This window comes from Merops nubicus, unplaced genomic scaffold, assembly GCF_000691845.1.
Source record: "Merops nubicus isolate BGI_N331 unplaced genomic scaffold, ASM69184v1 scaffold27119, whole genome shotgun sequence".
Taxonomy (NCBI): domain Eukaryota; kingdom Metazoa; phylum Chordata; class Aves; order Coraciiformes; family Meropidae; genus Merops; species Merops nubicus.
The window spans coordinates 51,861-64,458 of record NW_008633500.1 but is presented as its reverse complement, the minus strand read 5'-3'; the positions used below and the strand labels follow the sequence as shown (position 1 = coordinate 64,458).

General features: G+C 45.6%; 1 protein-coding gene across 1 annotated transcript in view; it reads right to left on the bottom strand.

The window, feature by feature from the left end:
* The window catches only part of RAPGEF1 (Rap guanine nucleotide exchange factor (GEF) 1), an 82,130-nt gene that overhangs the window by 18,922 nt on the left and 50,610 nt on the right, over positions 1–12,598 (bottom strand). The window contains exon 10 of the mRNA XM_008948277.1: positions 8,835–9,037. Within this exon, the coding sequence (XP_008946525.1) occupies positions 8,835–9,037 (203 nt within the window). The remainder of the gene's footprint in view (positions 1–8,834; positions 9,038–12,598) is intronic.

Genomic DNA, 12,598 nt, shown 5'->3' with positions numbered 1-12,598 from the left:
AGGAATTGTGGCAACGGCTTCCACAGAGTTTGGGTGTTGTGCATCTCCTGGAAGCCCAGTCATGCTTTAGGAGACATACTTTTTTTTGGGAGGAAAGTCCATTCAACAGAACTGTCACAGGCAAACCAGTCATCCTCTAGACCTCTCCCAAGAAATCACAAGCAGAAGTTTCTCTTGGAAACAAACCACTGCTTGTTTTAATCTGCTTCTTACAGGTTTCTTGCAGGGTCAGTAGGGCCTTGGTCATGGCTCCCACACGACCTCCTACTCCAAGGCTTTGCTTTAAGTGAAATACTTCAAAATAATCTCAGAGAAAGCCAGTGAGCAGGATGAAGCAACTATATCCTTTAAGAAAGTATGCTTCACTCTGTCCCAACTCTGACATACCATCAGGCTCCCACCACAAGCCCAGAAGATGGTCTCCCACCCAGTACGAGTGATCCTGACCTGCAACAGCAAATTGCCAACACAGGGAGAAGAGAGAGTTCCCCTTCCTCTCACCAGTAAAGTGTTTTTTTAAAAAAACCCAGCACCTATCTGCCACTTGGGAAGTACTTCCACAAAGCATGCTTTGAGCTTGCAGCAATCTCATCCCCTGGGAAGAGCAGGAAGCTCCCAGGCCTGGACCTGGCTGTTGACCACACACGGTGACACAGGGTCTGCCAGAGATGGGAGCTTGTAACATTTTCAATTTGCTGCCTTTAATTTTTGGCAACAGTCAATATTTTAGAACAGCCTTCCATCATGAACAGCAGTGTTATACAGGATGTCCCAAAGGTCAGTGACATTACAACCATTTATTTGGATTAGATGGCAGGAGATAAGCACTCTAATAGAAAACTTATTTCAAGAGTGACATTCCTCTGCCTTCACTAGGCATGGCTGACCACAAGCAGCAGGGAGACAGGGCGTTTATACTGGTTGTGAGGAGCAGCAGTCTCCATCCTAAATTCAGAATGGAATTCAATTATATGGCTGTCAGAGCATCTGCAGCATCAGCAGACACAGTCTTTACCTTTTAAGCACAGCCTTCTCAATTACTCCATGGACTTCTTCTGCCAAATTAATCTGAGATCCTGCCAGACACTCCCAGATCAGATAGAGCATCAGACTTCCAAAACATGAACCTATCAGAGGAAAGGATCAATCTTCTAGATCTCCTCTGTTAATGCTATTAAGAGAGTGGTGTGGGCAACATGCCAGGACTGGATGCCCAAATTCTAACAGTAGAGAAAGAACTATGTTCACAAAATACTGGGTGTTGCACAAAACGGCTACACCCTAAGAACATAATTGCACAGACAACTATTGGAAAAGACTTCCTATCTCATGACACAATGCTGGGCTTCCAGGTACTTTTACTAATGAGGAAGGAAATGCTCCTACAATGAATGGCTGGAAGCACAAGCTGCCAACAGAATGGCTTCAAGCACTGCCACAGGAAAGGCAGTGACTCCTCATGCTCGACGGTTTCTCAGTGCAGCCTGTGACCTGGCTGCACAGCAGACCTCCCAGGTTCTAAGCCATGGTTAGCAGAGCAGATGGATGGATGCATGGCCAGGGTTTGCTCTTCCCTTGGGAAAGGGTCTCCCAGCTTCTGTATGAGAAGACACAAAATCCAAACTTCTTGAGTGAGAGTGATTTTTGTACATCTTTGCAACAAATAAGGGTGCCGGGGGGAAGAAAACATCTGTAAGATTTACTAACCATGCTATCATGCATCTCTCTTTTGAAGTTACCAGGAGAATTCAATCTGATCGCAGCTACAGCATCAACTTTTGTTTAGTCTGTAGACAGTACAGTCTGATCTAGCAAGCAGATCATTAAAAGGCAGAGCATGGAGACAGAGAGAAGGCTCCTAGTAAGTCATTCACACAAACCCCAGGACCTATGAAGTCAACAGGGACCATTTAGAGAGACCTGCACAAAGACTGGTAGTGCTCCAACTGCAAGAAAACTGTATAAACCAGTGGAGGAAGTGGTTCTCAAAATCAGGACCCAGTGATGCCAGCATGCAGCAGTGCTATTAATACCATCATCCAGGTCTGCCATGGGCAGTGGAAACAAACACAAATGCAGAAGGAACGCTGAACAGGAAAGGCAAAACAATACCTAGACCTCAGCAGCTGGCTAAATGGATGCAAATCTTTTATTCCCTTTCCTTCTGCTCCAGACTAAGGAGCCAAATGATGCTTAGGACAGAAACAAAGTCACACACTATGATCTCCCAGTCCTGGTTTAATGGTGGCTCCCACCATCTGAATCAAAGCAGCTCAGTCTCTGCTGGGGCCAGAGCTGCAGTGTGTCACTGACTGGAAGTGAGCTCCACGAGCAGGAGTAAGGGGGGGAATACATGTGAAGCACATGTCTGCACTGGGCACGTCTTTAAACACTTATCTGAGCCTCCTTTGCCTGAGCATACGTTAGCACGCACACAAGAAAGAAAAACAGTTGCTGGGAATTTTCTGCGTGCTTGTTCAATTTGCTCCAGAATGGTGGGAACAAGTGAGAACAGAAGTGCTGAACTGGAGCTTTCTTAAGGAAATCACTTGCGCCTTCTGCTGGAATCCACAGCCAATTTGGTTTCTGGAAAATCACTGGACATGTTTCTTAATTAAAAAGAAAACATACGAAGAAACAGCACGTTGAAAAAGGCAAGTTGTTTCTCCATAGTGGAGGAGGCAGCCAAATTTCCACTAATGGCATGTACACGCCTCGGAGAAACAACTGTGTGCCTTGTTTGAGCAAGGAAAAGCTTCCTAGCTGTAACCCAACACAGGACTGTCTGCTGGCTTTGGTGGCAAGTATGTGGATGGAGAGCAGTAGAGCTTGTTGCTGGACTGACTTCTTCTAGCAGTGCAGAGCTCCCCAGCTGCCAGGAGATGATGAGATTCCAAGATCTGATTCCTGCCATTCGGATACTTGCCAGTATCTGATGTTTCCAGTCAAGCAGCACAAGGTGTTAATAAACTGGAGGACAGTACCTCTGTCTTCACCAGAAGAAGGATGGGAGGTGGTCAGCTAGAGAAAAACTGCCAGCAATCACTGTTGCATCCCTCCTTCCCTGCTGGTTAGCAATGGAAAGGACCTTACAAAAAGATGGGAATCCCTAGAAGGATCCTTAACAGTATAATCCAGTTGTCCCACTGATGTGGGATTTAACAGTTTAACTGTGCATGGGATTGGGACTACAATGCTGAGTTCCTTTACCAGCCCACAATCCAAACTCGACCCTCCGCTGGCACAGAGGCCAGACACGAATCAGACTCAGTAAAAAACAAGCTCAACTTGCCAAACCCATGAGGTTTGATCCAGTTGCTCAAGATCTGCCTCTATCCAGTAAAAGCTATTACCTCTGACACAATTTCCTGCAAAGGGAAAAGCACCATTAGTGGGTTGAGAGAGCACTGGTGGCTTCTGGACTGCAGCAGCATCTGCAGCGCTGATGGGAAAGAAAAGTCAGGGTTCTAGAAAAGAAATTCCTACCTTAAAAGTTAAAAGAGTGAAGATGCTCTGAACAATTTCATGTCTTCTTTGCTTCAAAACAATGAAAATAGTGTTTTTAAGCCCTATAAAACAGTAATAAGGTACAAAGTCCTTCACCTGGAGCATAGAGCTAATGGGCTAACATGCTGCTGTAGGCTCAGCTTCACTGCTGCTGCACATGAACAGATGGGTACAGGGCCAGGTCTTCCCCCTGGTTTTTTTTGCTGTCCCAGGCCTGACTGATTCCCAGGCCAGTCTCCAGGGAAGGAAAAAAGCACAGGGCACTTTCTGAAAATTGGCTACGCTTGGCAAACCTGCAGTGCTCTGCTCCTGTTGGGTCAATGGAGAGCAATTTCAGTTATCAGCTCTGACTTCCTGGCATTGATCTACAGAGGCTTTTGTTTCCTGTATGGAATGAATAATGACTAATGTAGGAGACAAATAATCTTAAGAGATTTGATAATCACAACTGATATTCAGGCATACAAGAGGCCAACTCCTCCAATGGCTGGTATGTGAAGGCTGTGCTCTCCTTAGAATTAAATCCCTTGCTAGGGTTGGTGGAAAGCTAGTGCTTATTTTTTAGCAGGTTTATTGGTCACCTCAGTGCTCACTTGAGTAGCCTTTCTCTGGTAAGAACAGAAAAATGAAGACATGAGAATAAGAGGAGCAGAACACTGAGCTTGAAGTGTTACTGGTGCAGCTCAGGGCATCCCTCGTGTGAAACCACACGGTCGTTCCAGCCAGTGCTCAGGAGCAGATTCCAGGAGGGGCTCTGGTCCTTCCTAGCACTGAAATGCAGGGTGTCACCCTGGGAACGATCCAACCTTGACAGCTGTTTCACATCTCTGTCTTATTAGTGACAGGGAATAAAGGATAAACCATGGTTATGGTGTTACATGGGTCAGCTATGATGCATGTAAGGACATTGGTATTTTGCGGCTCGGAGACAAAGAGACACTGTCATAGTGAAAATCTCATTTTTGCCTGTGAAAAAAATAGACCAGCTAGAGTCATGAGCAACTAAGAGATTATCATAATTTAAAGGCATTAATGGAAAAATCACCATTTTTAATTCAGCTTATTTCCTTTGTGCATTTGGCAGAGCACTGCCTAATTGTTCTCATTGTTCCTCATGCTCCAGCCATTTACTTCCCTCTCAACAAATCCTTGCAAAAACAAGTAAGGATTTTTTAATGAAGTTTTAACATTTCATAAAACAATATATTCACAATAATGTGGTGCAAAGGAAGATGAGATCAGGTCAACACAATTAAGTCTGTAGTAACCATTTTAATCCAGCCAGGATGGTTTTCTTTTTAAATGAAAGTGCCCAAATATTTTTAGAACACTCTACTATCATATTTATTGCCTCTCAATTAAAACAAAAATAGTGAAGTGCTTTTACCTGCTCTTGCAGTTCTGTGTTTTGCTTGCAAGGTTCACTATCAAACGAGGGAGCTGTACAGTTCAGAACTTTTGCATTACTTCAAATTTTAAAACTGTTTGCCACAGATTCATGTGAGCCCTAACGTTTCCACAGCTCAGCCTTTCTTCTGTGCAGCAAAACTATGATACTGCTCTCTCAACAAGTGGAAGCCAAAAGCTTTAATTCATTGCTTGTGAAGTACTGCTACCTGTTAAGTAGTTGAATACTTTCTTCTTCCGACCCATGATTATCATTAATTTTTAGAGAATGAGTAAGTGCTGAAATGGGAAGATAGCACTGGCTCAGTGGGAGGGTACCATTTTCAAATATTTAATATTAAACTAATTGAACACTTCTGAATTTTCTCAAGCCTTGTCTCATAATTTCTTCTCCAGAAGAAGCCTAATTTACTAAACATCCAGGTCACTGTTAAAAAATAGCCTATTCTCAGTTGTCATCACATGGCAATCAGAGCATAACCACATAGTTTTACATGCAAACGAGCCCCATACTGATGAGCTGTTGGAATCCCATGGTTAGATTTAATGTCATTACATTAACACTTTGTTATTACTACTATTTGATTAAGCAGCTGATCACAGATTTAAGCAGTGCTCTAAGATTATTCTTATTTTGATGGAAATCCTTCTCAGCTCCTCCTGAGGTTCTCTTTTCAGACTGCTCACAAGTACTATAGGAGAGAAAACTCTGCTCATTCATCAGCAAATCATACAAGCTACTGAGCTTGTTTGGGACCAGAGAGACGTGAAAGAAAGCAGACAAGCAAATATGAGATCAACGATCTGGCAGAAGCCATTTTCTAGGAAAAAAATTAAGGAGCTGCAGCCACTGTTCCATATGTTTGACTAAATCAATGTATTTCGGGGACAGCTTCTCGTTATTTCTCCAAAGGCCAGATTCACACAGAAGCCTTGAGTTGACTCATCCACATCACTGACATTTTGCAAGGGAACAGAAAAACTTTGCAGCTCCAACGTGCAGCCCGGGGAACACGGAGGTCAAAGGAGTGAGCTTGGGCACTCAGGCCAGCTCTCCTTCATCAGTCCCTCCCACAGACACCAACACCAGCGTGTATATAAAGTCACCTCATTTAGCAGGACTGACAGACGGTTGTCACCTGGTTGATCACTACATGAGTTTAGAAGCCCCCAAAAGAACCTTTACCTGCAACTGAGAGGGCAAGCACAGCATTTGCACATGACAGGAACACACAGAGGTGTTTAGCATGGAGAGCAACTCACCGACTGCACAGGGAAGGAGCTGTGCCGGCTGAGAAAGGAGTTAGAGACTGACATAGTGAGGCCCTGAGCGGCACCGCAGTCCTCGGGGGTGAAGGGCACTTTAGTTTGCTGGACACAGTAGGAGACAGAAGAGAAAGAGGAGGCAGCATAGGAGGCCTGCTGAAGAGGGGGAAGAAAGCAAGGGACAGGAGACACAAAGAAAGAGAGCACAGAAAAGGCTATGAATAAAGGATAAGAAATGCTAACTGTAAAACAATGCATATAATGGCTGGCTAAACAAACAGCTATTCATACAGTCCATCAGAGCCAGACACACCAATATGCCTTTCTTGAGAGGCATGACAAAATTCACAGTTCAAATCTTCTTTGTTTCTCAAATCCCTTAAAAATAAACTCCTGCCTCCTCCTTCCAGTTCTCCCTGGACAGCTGCTGCAGGGAGAGGCAAGCTGGACCCCACTGCCCTTTTTCTTCCCCATGGCATGGGAGGGGGGGCAGATTCCCAAAGGAGGAACTGGCTCTTGCTTCTGGCTGCTAAACAGCCAATTCCAGCAGATTACTACTTTTTGTTTGAACCTGCAGTCTGGGAACTTGGACTCTCTGGTGTGAGCTATGGGCCCTCACTGGCACTGCTGAAATATCAGGTAACAGTGATGCCCAACCTTTTTTCAACCCAATTCAAAATTATATATCATTTGCACAAGAGGTAAATATTACACTGTAAGTAACAAATACTGTTGAGGAATTTCTCCTGAATTCCACTACAGTAAGGAGTCTGAGGCAGGCTAGGGTCTATCTCAGCTTTCTCAGCTCTGACCTGCTGAATGTAACATAGAATGTTTCATATTAAAGATCTTAAGGTCACAAGAAAGAAATTCCTAGTTATTATTTTATAGAGGAGCCCATCCAGCAAAACCTGCCTGCTGCTAGAGCAGCTGATGCCCATGTGATTTGCCAGTGCAGAAACTCTCACGGCAGCAGGAGCAGAGGATCAGGAGTCTGGTGGTTTTCACAGTGACTGGTGAATAAACCATTGTCTGCTTGCACCACTTTCCCAACAGGGAGATGAAGGCAAAGGTGGGAGGCTGCACTTGAAGAAACCTTTGCTTCAGGGAACTGCAAGCAACACCTTGATGGTATCAGCTTGTAAAACTACAAGAACACCCAGCAGGCAATCCAGTGACATCCTGGCTGCCCAGACAATGATTAAAAGGCAGCAAAGAAATGCTTTGCTTCAGCCCATAAATTCAGAAAAGGAGCAGAACTTCCCTTCTGCACAATGGCTACAGTAAGCCAGTGCTCTACACACCCTCTCGTGACCGTGTAGACCAAGTTATCACTGGAAACTATCACAAGGGTGTAGACACTTCTAGGAGGAGGAGGAGTCAGGGCAAGGGACTACCAGGTCAAAGTAACAATGCAAAGATCACACTGACAAGGGGACCACAGACTGTGGAGAACTGCCTGGTCCTTCAGAGAGGAGCCCTGTAGACTCTCCAGCATCCCTGCAAAGGACATGAGACATGGGTGTTTAAAGTCTCACCCCCACAGAGCAATAATGCATAATACTCAGGTTAGTTTAGCTGGAAATGTTACTTTTATCTTTTTAGGACTCCTACCTGCATCACAGGAATGTAGTTATGCAAATCCCCAAATCAGAGTTCTTGGTTGTTTCTCCCATTTGATTAAAAAGTACAGTCAAACGTTAGCACAGATAACATGAAGGAATATTGCAACAGTCACCCTCATGATGGTGAGACCATGGCTCTGTTCCTCTGTTCCCACACTTCCACCTGCCTTTTAAAGTCACGGCCAATTTCAATTAAATACATCAGCACAAAATATTTTTTTTTTTTTTTCAAATGAACAAACCCCCTAAGGTTGGAGTTAAAAAGAAGAGAAAAGAAAGGAAGACCCTTGAAAGACAAAACACCAGCTTCACTGAGGTTGGAAGTGAACCTGCTGCTGCCATCTCTGAGGCCAGGATTTCATCCCCCACAGGGAAAATGGCACTTGCTGTACTGTTAAACCCACCACATGTGCACATGTGGATGTGCCTTTTTGTGCTGGCAGTCTGGGGAGGGCCAGCAGCACACCGAAAAACAGGTAAAATCCTGAATTACACAAGGGGACCAACGTGGAGAAAACATGCATGAATTAAATAATGGCTCTACCAGAGTTCTGTGGCTCTGGCAAAGACTGAGCCATAAAAGCAGTTATTACGTTTAAATGGTTATTATTAGTGGCATCCTTGACAACAGTTTCAAAACAGAACTGGGAACAAGAGAGCAGCAATCTCTTGCAAATCACGTTGCCCAGCGTGTCAAAATCTTCAAAGCAGTTGTCCTTACACAAGGCTGTAGTCTGGCACAGATTCAGCTGTGCCATGTGGAAGACTAACATTACATTTTTAGGGCATTTTAGGACTGTCAGAGTTTGTAGGGAACAATCTGAACGTGGGGTTAGAATGGAACTCGAAGTAGATGATGCAAAATGCCTAAAAACACGTTAACAAGCTGACAAGGAGCACGGTGTGGTAACACCACCGAGACACCCTCCCACCACCACAGCCTGTCAGGAACAGGAGTAGCAAGAACAGAGCTGTTCTGGGGGGCTGGTGTGCCCTGCTGCAGGGGAGGGCACCACACAGGTCACTCACCAGCTGCCGCTGCTTCGGGGGGAGAGCAGGAGGAGGAGCCAGGTCTTGAGCGGGGTCTAAGCTGATAAAGGAGTCATTGAAGCCATAGACTTCCATGAGGTGCTTGTTCTTCTGCTGGTAGATGTGCTCGTTCTGAGGGGTCTGGTAGAACATGGATGGCTGTGGCTCTGAGTAATCTTCCACAAACTGCATGTAGGCCATCACTGCAATGCAAAGAAAGGTCACACTCACTGCTCCTGCTCTGCACGCTGCAGCTGCAACAAGCAGGCAGGGTGCTCCTTCTCAAAATAAAGCAAGAGTAAGGCCGTGCCACTGTCAGCCAGGCTTTGCTGCAGGCTGGGAGCAGCAAGGCACCTGCAATGAGTTCAACACTCTGTTGCTATCCACCTTGCAGGAAAGATCTGAATGTCCTATCCTGCAAGCCAGCACAGAACAAACACAATCACGGGCCACAGACACATCTGACAGCCGTGTACGGAACCAGTGAGGCCTCCAAACAGCTACTTGAGAAGTCTGATTCACTGCCCCTCAGCCCAAATCTCTTCCCCAAGTAACCCATGGCAATTTTGAGAATATTTCTCAATGGCTAATGCCCAAAGTTACCAAAAAAACCCAAAAGAATTTCTGTCTGCTTTCTAAGAGCCACAAATCATCTTGCACAAAGACGCAACCCTGACAAAAAATCTATAATAATTCTTGTGCCTATAATAAGTCTCATATCTGTAGTCAGCAAGATTGCTAGAATGAGGAGCCTTACAGCCTGTCTCTCTTCTAGCAAGCTGATAAAACTGTTGCTGGAGAACATCAACCTGCAAGACTGGGTGTACCTCTCCCTCAGTTATTTCTATGCCACTGCCAAAGATGGTGCAAGATAACTCACCTTCTAGAAGTGCCACTGACCATGCCTTCCCTCTCCCCTCCCTCAAATCCAACACCCTTTCCTCCCATCCCTTTTTTAGCATTTTATCATCTCTGATCCTTGAGATTCTTTTGAATCCAACCAATTCAAAACCTTTTCTGGGATGTAGTTCAATGGTAGTATTAAATGGGATCAAATCTCATTTAGAGGACCTTTCCATCTGCACAATATCCTTCCAAAATCTATTAAACCCTCCCCCCCAGCTCTGCCTATGCAGCTCTGACAGAGGGTTAGTTACTGCTGCAGTATTTTGGTGTTGGAGGGGGTGAAGGACACCCAGTGTCACAGAAAGACTACAACAAACCACCAGAATGATTAAGGCTCAGAAGTGTATTTAATAAATACAAAATAAATAAAGAACTCTCTTCCATATACCTGTGAACAGGAGAAACAGATGGATTTAAGCATCACAAAAAGGACTAACCAAGGCCTTCTTGTAAACAGGCTGTCACCACAAGCCACCCTGTGATCATTCCTCCCTTCCTCCTGATAAACAAGCAGTTGTCAGTTTTTGTAAACCTGGTCATTAGGTGGCAATTATTCAGCTTCTGCTGGCATTTCAGTGGCAGAGCTGCCACGAATGGATGATTTCAGTGAAAGCTATAAATATGATGACCACAATGCAGTATCTGCACATGGTGAAGCTGGTTCCCACACGAGCTGCAAGGCAGAGCTCTCTGTTCACCTGCCAGCAGGGAGCTGGGGCCAGCCTATTTCAAACAGGATGCAGCCGTGCAAATGTGTCGGCAGGAAAGAGTCGCTTTGCACCTGGGTTTTTTTGCACCTTTTTTCAGATTTCCTCTAATATTTTAAACTCCATTTAGAAATGGAGCTAACACAGCTGCCCCTTCCCACAGAATGGTATCCCTCCTTCAAAGGACAGAATAAAGAGAAGGGGACAAAAAAAAGGCTATGGCAATGGGAGTGGAGGAAACATCAGCCGATGGATTCAGGCCTGTCCGGTAACACCTGCTGGCCCCATCCTGTGACCCCACATGGTCCTGCCAGTGGACAACCTGTTCGTGTCCCACAGCACTGCCAGATCCTGCACAGCTCTGCCAAGGCTGCTGGAATTGTGACCTCCAATACCCCCTGCTAACTGAGCCTCGCTCCTCTTCTTCCCCAGCTGCCCTCCTGCCTTCCCAGCACCACTTCACAGGTGGGAGCCACCACCCCTGCTGGCTCAGACCTCTGCTTCCTGAAGGGAATGTGACAGAGGTTTCACACCACACACATGCATCTTGGGGTGTGTTTGTGCCCACTCATCTCGTGTCAGCACTCTTGTTAAAGCCAAGCTCCAATTTGCTCAGCCTAACACTAAAAAGAAACACATCCTGGCAATATTCTCTTATTTGAAATCACAGTGAAAGACTCTGGGGGTAGAAAATACAGAACTGCTAAAATACTGTTTTCAAATAGCAGTGATTCAGTTGACTAAAGTACTGCTATTAATATCTGTGCCCTGAAAAAGGCTTTGGTACCACAGAACAACTTTAGAGGATAAGATCTAAAGAAGGCTTATGAAAGATATTTCTCTAGCAGCAAGAGCAAACTAAGGATCAAGACTCCTTGGAGAAGTGTAGAGGACAAGAGCTTGAGGGAAAAGACATTTTAAGCACTCATCAACGGAGCAGGACAAAAGCCAAGAAGTCAGGCTTGGCAGTCCTGATGTAATGCAGCAGACACCACGAAATTCAGACCAACTCTTTTATGTGGCATTACCTACAAAAACAGTGCTTCACTTAACATCCAGATCTGAAAAGAACACTCAGGACTGAGAGCTGTGAGTTCCTGGGTTCAGCCATCTGTGTGACACTACATCTGGGGAAGTGTTAGTGAAAAGGGCATTGCAGTAGACACTTGCATAAAATTAAATTACTCTAACTCAAGGTAGTAAAGGCTGGATGCTGTTGAGAGCCTTAACTCAATCTGCAAGGGAATAATGAAGAGCTCTTTTATCTCAGCTCTTTATGAGGCTAATGCATCCCACTGCCATGGCAGCTCCCCTGCTTGCTTGTTACAACTAGTCCAGGGCAGATGAACATGTCTCTGCTTCTACTTTGTCTTCTGTTTTTACGTGAAGTGAAAATAGTTGGGATGGTGAAATACGAACCTGGCTCAGGAGCAGAGGCTGCAGAGCACAAATTAAAATGGGCCTCATTAAAACACTGCCAATCTTGATCAGGGGAGTAAGGGAGCAGGACCGCCCCAGCGATGGCTGTTTGCAAAGGGTCTTTCTCTCTCCCCTTGCCCTCCATCCCTTCTCCTCTCTGCTGCAGTTTTTAACAAGGCAGAAATTTAAAAAGCAGATGGGAAATTACATCACCAGCTCAGATCAGGCTGCACGCCCTGCAGCGACTGTGCAGAGGGAGGGATGGGGGCTGCAACCTCCACGGTGAGCAGCTGGGGTGGAGCGACACAGTCTCAAGGCAGCACCCCGGGAGAGAAGGGAAGCGTGAGAGAGAAACCTCTCCCACCACATGCCCAGCTTATGTCAGTCCTGAAGCCAGACAGAAAGTATTTGAAATAAAAAAACCCTATAAAATCTCAGACTGAGGCTAAGGAACACCTTCCCAGCAATCTGCTCACAGTGCCTTGGCTGTCATTTCTGAAGGAGTGGAAGCTGCTCGGGGATGTGTAGCACACACCAGTGCAGGCCACATGGCAGAAGTCAGAGGGATTGCTCGAGTGCAGCAGCAGCAGCACCCGAGGAGCTCTGTGCAGCCACTGGCTCTGGCAGCAGCACTGGGCTGCTGGAGGAGAGAACACAGCAAGTGACCTTGCCAGGAGAACATCCTCGAAGCAGTGGTTCCTGCAGTCTGCAAGGAATTGCTAGAAGATGATC